General features: G+C 36.9%; 1 protein-coding gene and 1 non-coding gene across 5 annotated transcripts; both read right to left on the bottom strand.

The window, feature by feature from the left end:
- Positions 1–4553: 4553 nt before the first annotated feature.
- LOC148850679 (VIN3-like protein 2) lies at positions 4554–11660 on the bottom strand. Of its 4 annotated transcripts, XM_088947777.1 has the most exons (7): positions 11351–11660; positions 11170–11241; positions 10004–10149; positions 9081–9252; positions 6726–7395; positions 5684–6009; positions 4554–5578 (listed from the first exon to the last, which is right to left on the bottom strand). In XM_088947777.1, exons 4-7 carry the CDS (start codon positions 9127–9129, stop codon positions 4734–4736), a joined length of 1890 nt encoding a protein of 629 aa, XP_088803903.1. In that variant the 5' UTR covers positions 9130–9252; positions 10004–10149; positions 11170–11241; positions 11351–11660; the 3' UTR covers positions 4554–4733. The 4 variants fall into 4 exon arrangements, with proteins under 4 accessions (XP_088803903.1, XP_088803904.1, XP_088803906.1 ...); XM_088947778.1 differs by lacking the exon at positions 11170–11241 and having other exon boundaries at positions 11351–11487; XM_088947780.1 differs by lacking the exons at positions 9081–9252; positions 10004–10149 and having other exon boundaries at positions 11351–11548.
- Positions 10422–10494, bottom strand: TRNAA-CGC (transfer RNA alanine (anticodon CGC)). Its single transcript has one exon. It is a non-coding gene; the product is annotated as a tRNA-Ala (tRNA).
- Positions 11661–13517: the final 1857 nt, after the last annotated feature.

The following is a 13517-nucleotide window of genomic DNA, read 5'->3' as shown; positions in this document are numbered from 1 at the left end:
TTCAAATCGAAGACTGTAAAACTCAGAAAGCATGGTCAGTCGGTGATTTTCACCGTGCACTCTTCCCCAGTTGTGACTCTCCTCACCAAACATTACCTAATAGAGGTAAATCTTTCTCTCCCCTTCCAAAGACTTCTGCAAAACTAATTCAAATATTCCAAGTTTCCAACCTTTGATTTGCTCTAATTCAAGCATCTGTTCTATTTGCAATTTTAGTAGGACATGTCTTTTTTCCTCCTTTGAAGTTTTTTGTGTTATTTTCTAGTTAAGGATTGTTCGTAGAATTGTTTCTGCTGTTTTCCCGTGTCTTAACGTTGCGTTGAATGACGCAGCAGGGTGTTTTTTTTTTTTTTTTGGATAAAAAATGACGCAGGGTGGTTTACGCTTCGTATATTTGAATTTTGAACCCAAATCATTAGTTAACCTAGGTGTGATTCTTTTTTTTTTTCCTTTCATTTTTTTGGGGTGTTGAATTTGACAGAAAACCATGAAAAGAAAAATAAGAATTTTATCTCTGGTATGATGGGTTTGTGCCAATTCTTCATTGCTCCATGAAATAACAATTCAAACGAGCAATTTACATTAAACACACTTGAGTTATGCTTCTGGGAGGAAGAAACTCTTATCAGCTGCTGCAAATGAGATGTTTTAACTCTCCAAGCTAAAAGGTTTTGAACTATAAAACATAATAAATGTTATAGCCTTCCTGATTCCATGTATAACCCTTAAAAAATGGGCGGAAGAAAGAAGGAAAAAGGGCGAGACTTGAATTATATAAATTATAAAATCTGGAATTTGGAGGACGCACTTTATTAATAAATCAAGTATGTGAATTTGTTTACATTCAGAATTGATTTACTTGTGGACATATAAAGAAGTTTTTAATTTATGCTTGCATGGATGAATCTTGAAGAACTGACCTGTTGCAGACTTTCCTTTTCTTTCTTTTGTTAACCTCAATATAAGATGGAAGAAGCAGAGAAAAGAGGTGAAAGACTGAAAGCAATGTGTCTTGAGGCCGCTCAGATTGAAGTTTTTTGTAGCGTTGACATTTCTACAACAAAGGGATGTCTTTCCAATCCGTTAATTGAACCTTATTCAACCCCACTAACCAAGGAAAACTCACTTTCTGTTCCAAGGTTTGATTATTATACAGACCCTATGTCAGCTTTCTCTGGTAACAAGAGGAGGAGGAGCAGTTTGCAGATGCCACAGGATGATGTATTCCCTTCTATTAGTAGTGGTTCTCCTGTGGCTAGGGTATCATCATATCTTTCTGGTGCTATACTCTTCGTAACAATATCTCCCTTTATTTAATTCTTGTTTTCATTTGGTAGACTATTTGGCAATACAGAACATTGTGGCTGTGGCCTTGTGGGTAATGTGGGGGTGGGCTTAGAAAGTCAACAGTTAAGGCTCTATTATCAAATTTGGAGTCCCAATGAAGGAATACAAGTTGCAAATTGAAACCGCCTTCCATAGTCAATAACAATTCAGTCTCAGTCAACAATACCAATGTGATTGACTTCTATTGTCACAGCTATCCTTGTTATCTGTTGATCCGTCGGTTTAATGTCTATTTCCATTTTGATCTTCCTCTTATCATTCAATGACTTTTTTACGTATTCATCAATCCCCAGCTCTGCTTTCTCCTTGTCCTTCATACTTTGTGCTATTGTATTGAATTCATGGAATTGCCCCATTATTAGAAGACTGTATAAACAGTTGCAAAATTGTAACCGACTTCCCAAACAAAATTCATCGACAGTATTGTCCAAGGCGGTGCTGATTACTTCCAAAGTATAGCCACTATGAAACCAGGCTAGTGCTTGGCTTTTCAGTTTTCTTTTTAGCTTTCCCAGTGCCCAGGGTCAACTTGGCATTTGTTATGTTGGACCACTGCCTTATTTCATTTAATGTTGGTTTATATTTTTTTTTTCACCTGTGTGCCAAATAACTCATTTATCTGTAATGGCGGTTTATGTAAAATATAAGGTCGGTATACTGTATAGATAAGACATGATTGGAAGCACAAGAGACAAGTTATTTTCTCACCTCATCATCATCTAAACCATGTACCAACTATATGGAGTTGGGTACATGAGTCCCGTTCCACCATTCAATCCTGTTCTGTACCATATCCTTTGTTAATTGTGGGCCCATTAAATTATTTCTACCTACTTCAATCCATGCCCTTTTTGGTCTAACCTTAGTTCTTTTAACCGTTCAACAATATATTGGTTCTGGTTTCATGTGGACGAGGAAGAGACACCTGGCTAACAAAGGGTTCCCTATAAGTTGCATGGTCTGAATTTGTCATGTTACCCTCCACATAGAAGGAAACCTTTTAAGTCTTTTTAGGTACTGTACCTTTTGGGGGGCCATTTATTGGTGCAATAATAACACCTAAGGCTGACAAATGTTGACAGTCAAGAATATTGATTCAAGTCTGACAGCACAGAGTAGCCACTTTGTGCTAAAATGCAAGCTAGGTTTATATCCTGTCCACCCTCCCAAGACCATGGATACCTGGGACCAATATTGGGTAATGGTCCTTTCATGTGTTTGCGTTCTTGAAGTCACTGAATAATTTTCTAGGTCATATTGATGAAACTATTTCATTATTGTCCCATGTTGTGCGATTTTTTGTCCAAGATGCATATCAGGAGAGGGAGGAATTTGCTAGATGGGTTACATGAATCAAGTGGGTAATGTTAAAAGGTTAAAACATCCAATGACTAACATTTGTTAGGGGACCCCTATACAAGGTTAGGTATAGAGCAGACATGGATGGGAGGATGGAAAATCTGGCTTATTTGGAGGTTCCCCTACCTGGGTGGATGGTTTGAATCTGCCACACTATCACTCCACATGGCAGAAATGGGTAGGTCATGAAGGGAAGTTTCGTACCTGACCCAAATAAGGAACCTTTTTCCTGCGCTGTGTGAAAAAATGATCATTTGTCCTTGTTTTATGAACCATAATCCATAATGTTCTTTAAAACTATTGGTTAAATAATATATTGTGCAGGGAATATTGGTTCATCTGAATCTCATCTGTTGTATGTAAAAAATTACGTATGCCCAAATCTGAGAAGTGAGAACGTTCAATTTTTCTTTCTTCCAACTCAGCAGGTACAAGGAGCCCTTACATGTTTTCTTCTCCTGCTCATCAGTTACAAACTAGTTATTCTCCTGATCGGAAAACATATGAAACAAATATGGTCCTTCATGGCTCTGATTCCTGGGGAAGCCCAGGTGGAATGGCTAGTCCCTTTCTTGGGCATCAAGGAACTCCCGGGGCCTATAACAGATATGCAGGTGTGTCTGGTTATAGTTATAGTTTTCCCTTCAATTCATCAAGGAGTGGTGGTATCCCCAGTCCTTGTCTCAGACGAGGAGACAGCTCCAGTTCTGGTTCAGGAAAAGGCAGCAGCTTTCGTTCTGGAAATGGTTCAGGTTGGAGAGGTAGTGGTAATCCTAGTTCAGGAAGAGGCAGACATTACCGTTTCTACAAAAGTCCTAGCAATGGTTCAGGACGGGATAGAGGAAGAGGGTGGAGCTTCCATTCTTATGTCTCAGCACAGGATAGGCCTGAATTGTTTTACAGCAAGTCCATGATAGATGATCCATGGAAGTTCTTGAAACCTATGATTTGGAGATAGTTCTTCCACTAAAGTGTCAAGATACCCTTGGCCCTCTAAGATTTGGGCTTCCAAAATCAATTAGCATGAAAAGGCAAGATTCCCAGAAATTATCAATGAGTTCAGTTCTCAATCTAGCGTTGCTGAATGCCCGGCTTCCTCTTTCGAGGAGGCTGTTAATGATGCCACAAGTGTATGAGAGTATGAAATGGGAAGCTTGAACCTTGAACTACAGTCAATTCCCTCATTACGTTCTATTTTAGGGAAGTTTCATATGGTCAAAAGATGGAAGTTCGACTCATGCACCCATGTCCTCACCTCGTTCTGTTTATTTGGACAGCTGACAACTTCGATGCAACTCTGATAATTCTCAACTCGGGTTAGCTACAAGTAGAAAGCTAAGCATATTCTAGAACGGTGGTGATTTACAAATTTGTGAAGGCTTTGAACATTAGATGGGGTTGTATAGGGCTGAAAATCTGCAGTAAGAAGTTGTATTTACCTTTACAGCATCAGGGTTCAAGGTTGATGGTAACCAATTCGAAGATTTTGACAGAACAGTTTAGACATCTTCAGTTCGATTATCAGAATTAAAGAAGAAAAACAGGAAAAAGAAAAGAACATTGGATTATACTTTGTGATTCTATTAACGTATGGCAAACTCTGTGGCTCTGTGATGAGCTGGGACTGTGGAAGGCATCCGATACCACTCGGAGGCAAATTTTGTTAATAATTTGCAATATCAATGTTACTTATTAATAAAACTATATTTTCATTATTTTTAATTTAATTATTAATTATATATAACATTCAAATAGGATGAATAAGGGATTTTCCTCTGAATCTGAACATTACTGGATAGAATTTGCATCTAGGTATTTCCCGTTCTACTTTTCCTTCACAAATATCATACTCCATGAAATGCCAGGGATGAGCATTCAATTTCTGCCAGAAGCAATGGTCCAGTAGAGTTACATCAGGTTAATATCCATGTTAGAAGAGTTCAATAATCTTTTTTATCTATAAGGATTCTAACAAGATCAACTACTCCCTTCTTCTGAGTTGTCACGATAAACCAACTTTTCAATATTCAATGCCACAATCTAGTACAGAAAACGCTTCGAGAGACAGGCTTCTGTTCATTGCAAATTTCGTCCATGAAAGTATCAATGAGCTGACCTGCCAAGCTTGGGGGGTCATCAATCAGGGTATCCACAAAAGCACTGACTACTCTCTTCTCTTGCATTGTTGCTTTCAAGCTGAACCAAGTTAGAAACTTCACCCTGAAATCCTTCTCTATGTGTCCTTCCTGCTCTAACCATCTGACAACTCGTACACAATATTCGTAGTTCCTTTCTGTCCATTGCTTCTTAGAAACAGAACCTGGAACCTCATGGGTTCCATCAGATTTGCATGGTGTGGTAGGAGGAACAGATGTGGAACCAATGTAATTTGCAGCCGTGGGAAGAGGTGGCCGGTGGCACTCATCATGTTTGCTGATGTCCTCCAATGATCGAAGCTTTGAGTAGTGATCACCACAGGCTAACCGGATGTCACTTGAGTTTGTTGAATCCCTCTGGGAATTTGCTTGAACTGTTGGAACTTGATCTTCCTTCTCATGCTCTTCATCCAGAGCTGAAATAGAGCTTCTGCTTGGTGCTTGTGTGATCCATTTAGCTTCCCATGCACTCAGTTCCTTTGTGCTGCTGAACAGAGAAACCTTGCAGAAGTACTCCGTCGAAGGATCAAGACCTGATATGACAAATCTCTTTTCTGGCCTCAGCACAATGTAAGTGGGCTTTTCTGGATAGTCCATCACAGTGGACCTTCGATGCCAGAGTCTACAACCTAGAAAGTCCTCCAACAGATTATCTTCATATTCCAAAACAACAACAATGGAGGTTGCTGTTGGTTCTTCAAAGTGGATCTGACAAGCTGATTAACAACATAAACTAGCAATGTTTCAGCCACACAAAAATTTAAGAAAAAAATAAGATGCAGTAAGCCAGTACAATTTCAATAGTAAAAGAAAGAACTTACTTTGTTGTCCTTTAAGATCAATATGATGAGGCTCAGGATGCAGGCCCGAAAGCATGGAATCAATTGCTTCTACAGCTGAAGCACATAGCTTTTGAACTTCAGCACCGCAAGAAAGCCTGTTAACAATGCCCCTTGCCATCTTTGCAGATACTCGATCCAGAGGCCCTACCTCTTTCTTGAGTTTCTTCAATGCAGTGTCAACTATCCTTTGATGTTCTTTGTATAGCTCTGTTCCTTTGAGAATCTTATGACCAAGGGATATCCGATGACACAGGACATCCACCCTTCTGGCATCCTTGGCAATTAACATTTGTTTTCTCCAGGTTCTGAAGTAGACAAAACATAGATTTTAGGACAGAAGGCATAAAGTTAAACATTCCTTTTGCATTTTAGTACTATTTCCTTGTAGTTTGGTTTAACAGAAGCAAAATACTAAGGTATGCCTGTTAGAATATTTATTATTTTATATGATCATGTTATGCCAATAAAGAAAAATTATATTATCAGGCTACATCTTACAAGACAATCTTTATATGTACATTGGGTTCGACTGTGATGCCGGAAAGGCATGATACCAGAAAAACATATAACCAATCAACTGGCATCATAAAAGTGGGAACCAATCGGGTGGGTTTTCATCAAAATTCACACGGGGGAGGAGGGTTGATTGGTCAAAGCCTTTCCAGTATCATGTCTTTCTGGCATCATAGATTTTCCCATGTACATTTAAAAGTACATAGTCATATGCACAAGAGTAAACTTAATATCAAATATGTACTGAAAATTGCTTAGAAAATTAGCAGTACGTAGGTACTAGAGAATATTAGTTCTCAACTGTGAAATCAAGTTAATTAACAAAAAAAAAACTATGGAATCAAGTTGGTTCTTCCGAATCTTCCTTAAAATGCCTTTTAAGTTATAGGAGTTATTTATTTATTAAATTCTAAGGGGCCTAGTGTATGCATGGGTGTGAATGAGTATATCGTCTACTAATTATATCATAATTCTAGAATACTTCATGTTGAAGAGAAGAGCTCATTACCCCATAAGTTCATTAACTTTGCCACAGAAAACACAATAGAAACTGCCATCCAACCTTGTTTGGCACCCATTCTTCATAATGCCAGCCCTTTCATGCTTAAGAGCACATTCCAAGTGGCATGACATTCCACAGGAATCATCCTGCTTTGGAGGATCAGAACTGCAGGTTAACCATAGACTAGGATCCTTGTTATCATCATAACGGTGACAGATGCAGCATGAACATCTCTTACAAAAAGCATCCTCTGGGCTTAAATTAGCTCTACATGCAAGATTTTGACAGAGTACCATGTCCAATTGCTCTTCTTTAATATTTGCCTTGGGAACATGATCTGCATCAGTTGCTAGCCGGAGTGGATGCTCTTTCTTCCTTTGTCTTTTTGAACCAATTTGACTCTTAGATGGTGAAACAGCTAATGGATCATCAGTAATGTTTTTCACTGTTCTCTTGGCCACTAACTTGAGAAGATGCTCTATCATTCTAAATTTTGTAAAGCCTGTATATTTCCTCTCTTTACCCATTTCAGCACAGATTATCTCAAGAAGCTCTCGGCGACTCCAGGAACGAAGGATCTCTGGAGCATCCTTTGACCATTGGGAAATTTCATGGACTAGTTCCCTTTTCTCTTCCAAGCTCAGTTGACTACATTTTGCAGGGTCAAGCACAAAACCTGGAAAATGGGAAAATCCAACTTGAAGGATTAACTTCAGATTAAAATTAAATAGAAGGAAGAAGTACCCTACTTTTATATTCACAAGTATATCTGCCACTTATTTCCTCCTAGCTAAACGCTCACCCCAAATACACACACAAACAAACAAAAAAAAAAGAAAGGAAAAGGGAAACAAACAGGACCAATCTCTCTCAAGTTTTAACTGCATATATTAATTTAAGGCTTCATTTGTATCATTTTGCAAGAGGAACTTGTGAGTGCTAGTTTTCTGAGATACATTTTAGCATCCATTTCTAAAGTAATATTTGTAAAAAAAAAAAAAATTGATTGCAAAAATCATATCAAACAGAAGGCTCTGTATGAAGCAAGTTGCTACCAGAATTTCTGTCATTTTTTTCTTTTCCCTTTTTTTGTGAAGAAAGATAACTGTCATTCAAGAGTAAAGGGGGGATGAAAATGCAATGTTGAAAATGAAATTTCTCTCAACATATAAATTATTACATCATGCCTTTATCTTACAATGCTACATTGTTAATATACATAGCTCCACTGCAGTTGCTTTTAGAAAGCTACCAAATTCTTCTGTCATCAGAAAGAATATCAATTCACTATGTTAACTATGTGCATGGGAGGGTCACAAACAAGATTAACAGTCGGGATGAAACGGATTTCATCAGAAACATGGTTCCGAACCAATAAGTTATACCTTCTAATTTTATAGCAGACCATTAAAGTTTAAGAGGCCATGTATGACAACATTCATACCAGCATGCATAATATCATAGATAAGCAATTCTCTTGAGCTTTCCCAATTTATAATCACATCAGACGCAACACGTAAATTTTCCATAAGAAATTGCAGTAGGTTGCATCTATCCTGATACTGATCGATGTTCATAGCTTTTAGAAATAGTCATGGAGAAACATCCATAAATGCTAATAGATCAAATAAATCATATAAAATCCATTGGAAAAGAACTTGTAGATTCTTTTTTTTTCTTGTAAGTAACAGAGCTTGTAGATTTTGAACGGAAAGAGACAAGGTCATTTTGTTTTCTTATGAGCTTCCAGTATTACTTCATTATTTGTTACAATAAGGAAAGAAAAAGAAACTCCCTTGAATGCAACTAAACAAAAGAGAGAAGTACGCAGAAAATAGATGGGGAATCAGTGGCATTTACTGCAGAAGAAGAACATTCAGATGCAACAGTTTAATCAAGCAGTTCCCCCAACATAAATTCTCAAAAAGAAAGATAAAAGGAGAATTGGGGGGGGGCAAAAGCATTAACAGTGACAATAAACAAAAAGTAGAAAATTTAGCAGAGCAATCTACTACCACCTAAAATGCATTGTCGAGTTTAGAGCCCAAAGAAGAACAGAGGGAGAAAAGGACAAAAATAGGCTGTGAACCAAAAAATCTGCATGCAACTAAAGTTCAACTGTTCAAGCAAACGCTACCCATCATTATACAATCTCAACACTACATCTACAAACGAGAGAAACGAGTTCCAAGCAATGGGACAAATGGTAACATAGTAAAATAAAACCAACAACCAGATGGAGTTAAGTCTAATCAAATACCACGGACACATTCTCAACAAAAAAATGGAAGAACAGAAGAGAAAAAAGGCGGAAAACGAGCGGCATTGCTTGTAAATAAGAAAACCCGGATGGGTTTTTACCTGAGAACAATGATTCCACGCCTGAAAATCTTTCCGCTGGTTTTCTCATGGTAAACCAACAGAAGAACGGAAGAAAATGGAGGAAAAGGAACAGATAAAACCCTCTTTTTCTTAAGCTGAAGAAGCTCAAGAAGAAAAGGGCATTTCCATGCTATTTAGAGACATTTATTTCCTGAGAAGGAAACATAGAAATAAGAAGCAATTAGTAGAACAACTGATCAAGCAATAAAAGAAGGAAGGAAAACTGGAAGAGAGCCTAGAATAGAATAAAGGAAAGCAGCAGAAGTTCAGTCTTTACGAGCAGTAAAAGGTGACATAATTGAAAATAAATTAAGTAAATAATATTTAGGGTTTTTAGGGGCTGATCGAACGGTCAATCTGGCGTTTGAGATTATTTAGGTTTTCTTCCTCTTTTTCTTCTCGATATTTTAAATTGTGGACGGGCCGTGTAGCGAAATAATTTCAGTTTTTAGTTTGTTTTTAACCGGATTGAGGACGTTACGTTACTAACTTACCATTACCAGTAAGTAGTAGCAGGCTAGCAGCTTCACTGCGAGCAGGAAGAGCCCACGTGTAAAACACTTTCTATCTATTTGATAATTTATATTCCAATACTTTCCACCACGTGGCTAATCTTTTATCAGCTACGTGTATGAATGGGTAGGAGATCCAACGTACAGTAGGTGCGGGTAAGAGATCCGAGCTCATGAATGGTAGGTGGGTCCGTGGATATTCGGAACAGACATGTCAGGTCGGATCATATCTGATTTGAACCAAAACCCAACACATCATAAAGTGAACCACTGAAGACCGAACCCCCAATATTTTATTTATAAAAACTAAAAAGCTTTTTTTAATCTCTTTCTTTGGAAAAAGAGTCAATAAATAAATAAATAAATAAAATAGGGATGTGGCGTACGTACCATACGGAAGGATGGAGACAATGTGTGAAAACTGATGAAAAGTGGCAAATTCATTTTAGGTTCTTAAGCTGAACAGTAATTCGAACATGGTGGGGGTTTTGCAGGTGCCTGACCCGAACAAGATTCCAAGGCTTCAACTTCCTTTGCTGCAAAAAAAAAAATTTACAGGTAGAACCGGACCTGATATCGTTGCTCCATAATCCATGTATGTGTTTCATGGTGGACTCAAACCAATTCGTCGGGTTTGAGACAAAAAGGTTTGTGGTCCTGGCACCATCATTCTCGAAGGCCTAAAGGCCATTGGGCTGGGCCCGTGCCTCTCGGAGTTCAAGGCCCAAACCCCGTATTTTCTGCGTCTCGGGTTTCAGATAAAATGCGTCTCAGCGTCTGACTGAGACAGGAAAAAGGAGAAATATGGTGGAGGTGCGGGGAATCGAACCCCGTGCCTCTCGCATGCGAAGCGAGCGCTCTACCATATGAGCTACACCCCCACAACATGCTATATGATCTTGAATAATATTGAAACGTTTTAGAACCAAAATCCGAATGTTCCATTCTTATGATTTGTTTGGTCGCCGGGTAACAGTGGGATGAAAAATGATGAGATGAAAAGAGAAATTTTTATTTTCTCATTTTTGGTCATTGTGTTTGTTTGCTAAGACTCACTATCCTACAAAATATGCTTCCAGCGTTTGGTTGATGAGAAAACTTTGCAGGATGTTTGATTTTAACCCACATGGACAAATCTCTGAATAGATCTCATGCATTCTAAAACAGATTTTACTTTGGTACCTAAGCCTGAAATAGAGCTTTCTACGGGCTAATGTGGTTCCTAAGCCTGGAAATCCCCTGTGTGGGTTGCCTAAGATGACTTGAAACACAACAAAAAATGAAAACAAAAGAAATATGCATAATTGAAATCGAGTATTATTGAAATAATGAAATGGTAGAATTAAAAAAATAAAAAATAAAACAATAAATATCTAGCATACCAAATATAAATGAGACCAATGATGAAGCAAAATACTAACAAATCTAAAACACCAGATCTAACATCAAACCTGAAACAAATCTCTAACAACAAATAGAATAGATCTAAAGAAGCTAGATTCGGAGTTACGGTGTGAAAACAAATGGAAAATACTAGATCTGGAAGCGACAGATACCATAAGCTAGATCTCAAGCTTCGATGTTAAAACAAATGACTTGAATGGGCGTTCTTTGTCTTTGGACGACCACTGATGGATAAAGATGATGGAAAAAATTAGGGGGCGAGAAGTCATTATGAAAACAGGTAAAAATGGTACAAAAAATGCAAATCACGAAGGATATGAAATATGAACTTACCTTCAAACAAGGTCATCGGAGATGGCATCGGTGAGTAATGGTCGGCCGGCGTCTGAAAAGAACGATGAGCGTCTGTTGTCTCCCTCAATAAAAATTTCTCAACTAGTTTCCTTTCTCAATGGGGTCGCACCTATGTGGTGAGACCCTATGTCCCAATATTTGAGAAGTGCATTCTCGTTGCATCTCTTCTTTTCACCCAAAACAAACATAGGAAAATAGGAATATTTGAAGAATAATCCTATTTTCCCATCTCAGCCACACAAACCAAACAGACTGTTATTGTATGTTTGATTTGGACAAAAATATGAATGAAAATTGGAATCAGCTGAAATGGAATTTAATTCCCAAGGGAAGGGGAGGGAATGCCCATTCCCTCAAATGGAGAGATTGGATTTAGTCCTCACAAAATGGTTCTTACACCGTACTCATAACCATTTATAGCAATTTTACACTGGAAATATCTCCCCATGAATAAAAACATTCAAATACAGAGGTATTCCCGATACACAGTTGCAAGTGGCTATGAATACAATGTGAGCACCGTTTTGTGAGTGATAAATCCAAGTTCTAGGCAAGATATGCTACTAACACTATGTTAGGTTGTAGATCTAAACTCTTTTTAGAGACCATCTTCTTATACATTTACCAACAAAAAATGAACAAAAATGATGGTGCATGCTTGCGAAATTATAATAAAGCCCTTTTATTCAACGTGCCTTTGAATTCTTTTTTGGGCCATTGGTTGTGAGATAGATAAGTTAACATGAACTCAATGTTCACAACATCATTGACCCAAGTGGTCAAACCATTCAACCTGAAAACTAGTCACCATTACAGTTCCGTTTACAGCCTGACTCATTATTATGTAAAAAAATTTAAATTTTCAACAAACCTCTAAACTATATGGTTTAATTTTTGAACCATTCAACCTGAACAATGGTTCATGGTTTAATGGTAAAATATCAATAATTTTTATTTGAGAGTTAGAATCTATATATTTTACTTATAAAAGTGTGAATGGGTCTTATTTTTTAATATTTTCATCGGAAAAAATTTGCCCCTTGATCCTGAGCTATCATGAGGGCAAATTTGTATTGCGATAAAAAAAAAACTTTAATTGAAATAATAAGCCAAATAAGCAACATTTATGAATAGAAAATTTCAGATCCCATAAACACTACTATTAAAAGTGTGAACAAGACTCTCTCATTGTGCGGATACAAATGTAATTTGAATAACCATTTTTTTATTATTCAAATCCTTCACATTAAGTCTTATATTTACGGTATATAATAACTCCCAATAACAATCATTGAATCCTATTATTGACTAAGAACTACCACATTTCTCCTTATTCATTTCCCTCTCATTAAGTCTTATATTTAGGGCATTAACTCTCATTTTTCATTAATTCTTATATTAATTGACCATATTAAAAAATAAGTGTGTCAAAGAATAATTGTTTTATTGATAAGAGAAATAAAATAAAAATTTAAAATCAACCCAAAATGGAGTTGTTTTCCTATTTGGTAGCAAGTCAACAATTCAACCCTTTAGGTTAAAGGTATAAACGGTTGGTGTCATAATTAAATAATAATAAAAACTAAAAAGGATGAAAACAAACAAAAGTATAAAAAAATGTAAAAAGATGTAAAAGACATTTTGGTGCATCTCTAATATCCTATATTTATCATATTAAACAAAAAAGTGTGATAAATAAGAATAAAATTATATAAAATTTTTAAAACATATTATTTACTATCATCATAAAAAATTGTCACGTGCAAAAAACATGCACACTTACTAATAACAAAAAAAAAAAAGAGGGAAGGATTGACTAATTGGTGGGGGAGAGAGAAAGCAGAGAGAGGAGGCAACTACCACCTACTCTTATTTTCTTTCTTTCTTTCTTTCTTTCTCAACCACCCTTCTCACTCTCTCCTCTATATTGATACATATAGTTGACCCATATATCTCCATAATCAAACTTGATATTTTAATCTAATGGTTATGATGCAATATACAACTGTAAATTGAACTCAACCATTTTGACCTATTCAACCTAGCCAGTTGAACTGTTGATCCAAAAACCAGAGGAAAAAGCAATTACATTCCCAAGTTGAATTTCAAAACATTACATAAAATGGGGGACGAAATGGTTTTGTCA

The sequence above is a fragment of the Nelumbo lutea genome, chromosome 5, assembly GCF_056320005.1.
Source record: "Nelumbo lutea isolate HS-2025 chromosome 5, American lotus-T2T, whole genome shotgun sequence".
Classification (NCBI taxonomy): domain Eukaryota; kingdom Viridiplantae; phylum Streptophyta; class Magnoliopsida; order Proteales; family Nelumbonaceae; genus Nelumbo; species Nelumbo lutea.
Note: the sequence above shows the minus strand (reverse complement) of the source record. Positions and strands in the feature narration are given on the sequence as shown.

Excerpts from the sequence above, each read along its gene's own strand:
- LOC148850679 (XM_088947777.1), bottom strand. The coding sequence starts at position 9,129 with ATGAGAAAACCAGCGGAAAGATTTTCAGGCGTGGAATCATTGTTCTCA. Across the intron at positions 6,010-6,725 it reads AAAGTTAATGAACTTATGGG|AACCTGGAGAAAACAAATGT; the intron begins GTAATGAGCTCT and ends TGTCTACTTCAG. Across the intron at positions 5,579-5,683 it reads TGATCTTAAAGGACAACAAA|CTTGTCAGATCCACTTTGAA; the intron begins GTAAGTTCTTTC and ends GTTGTTAATCAG.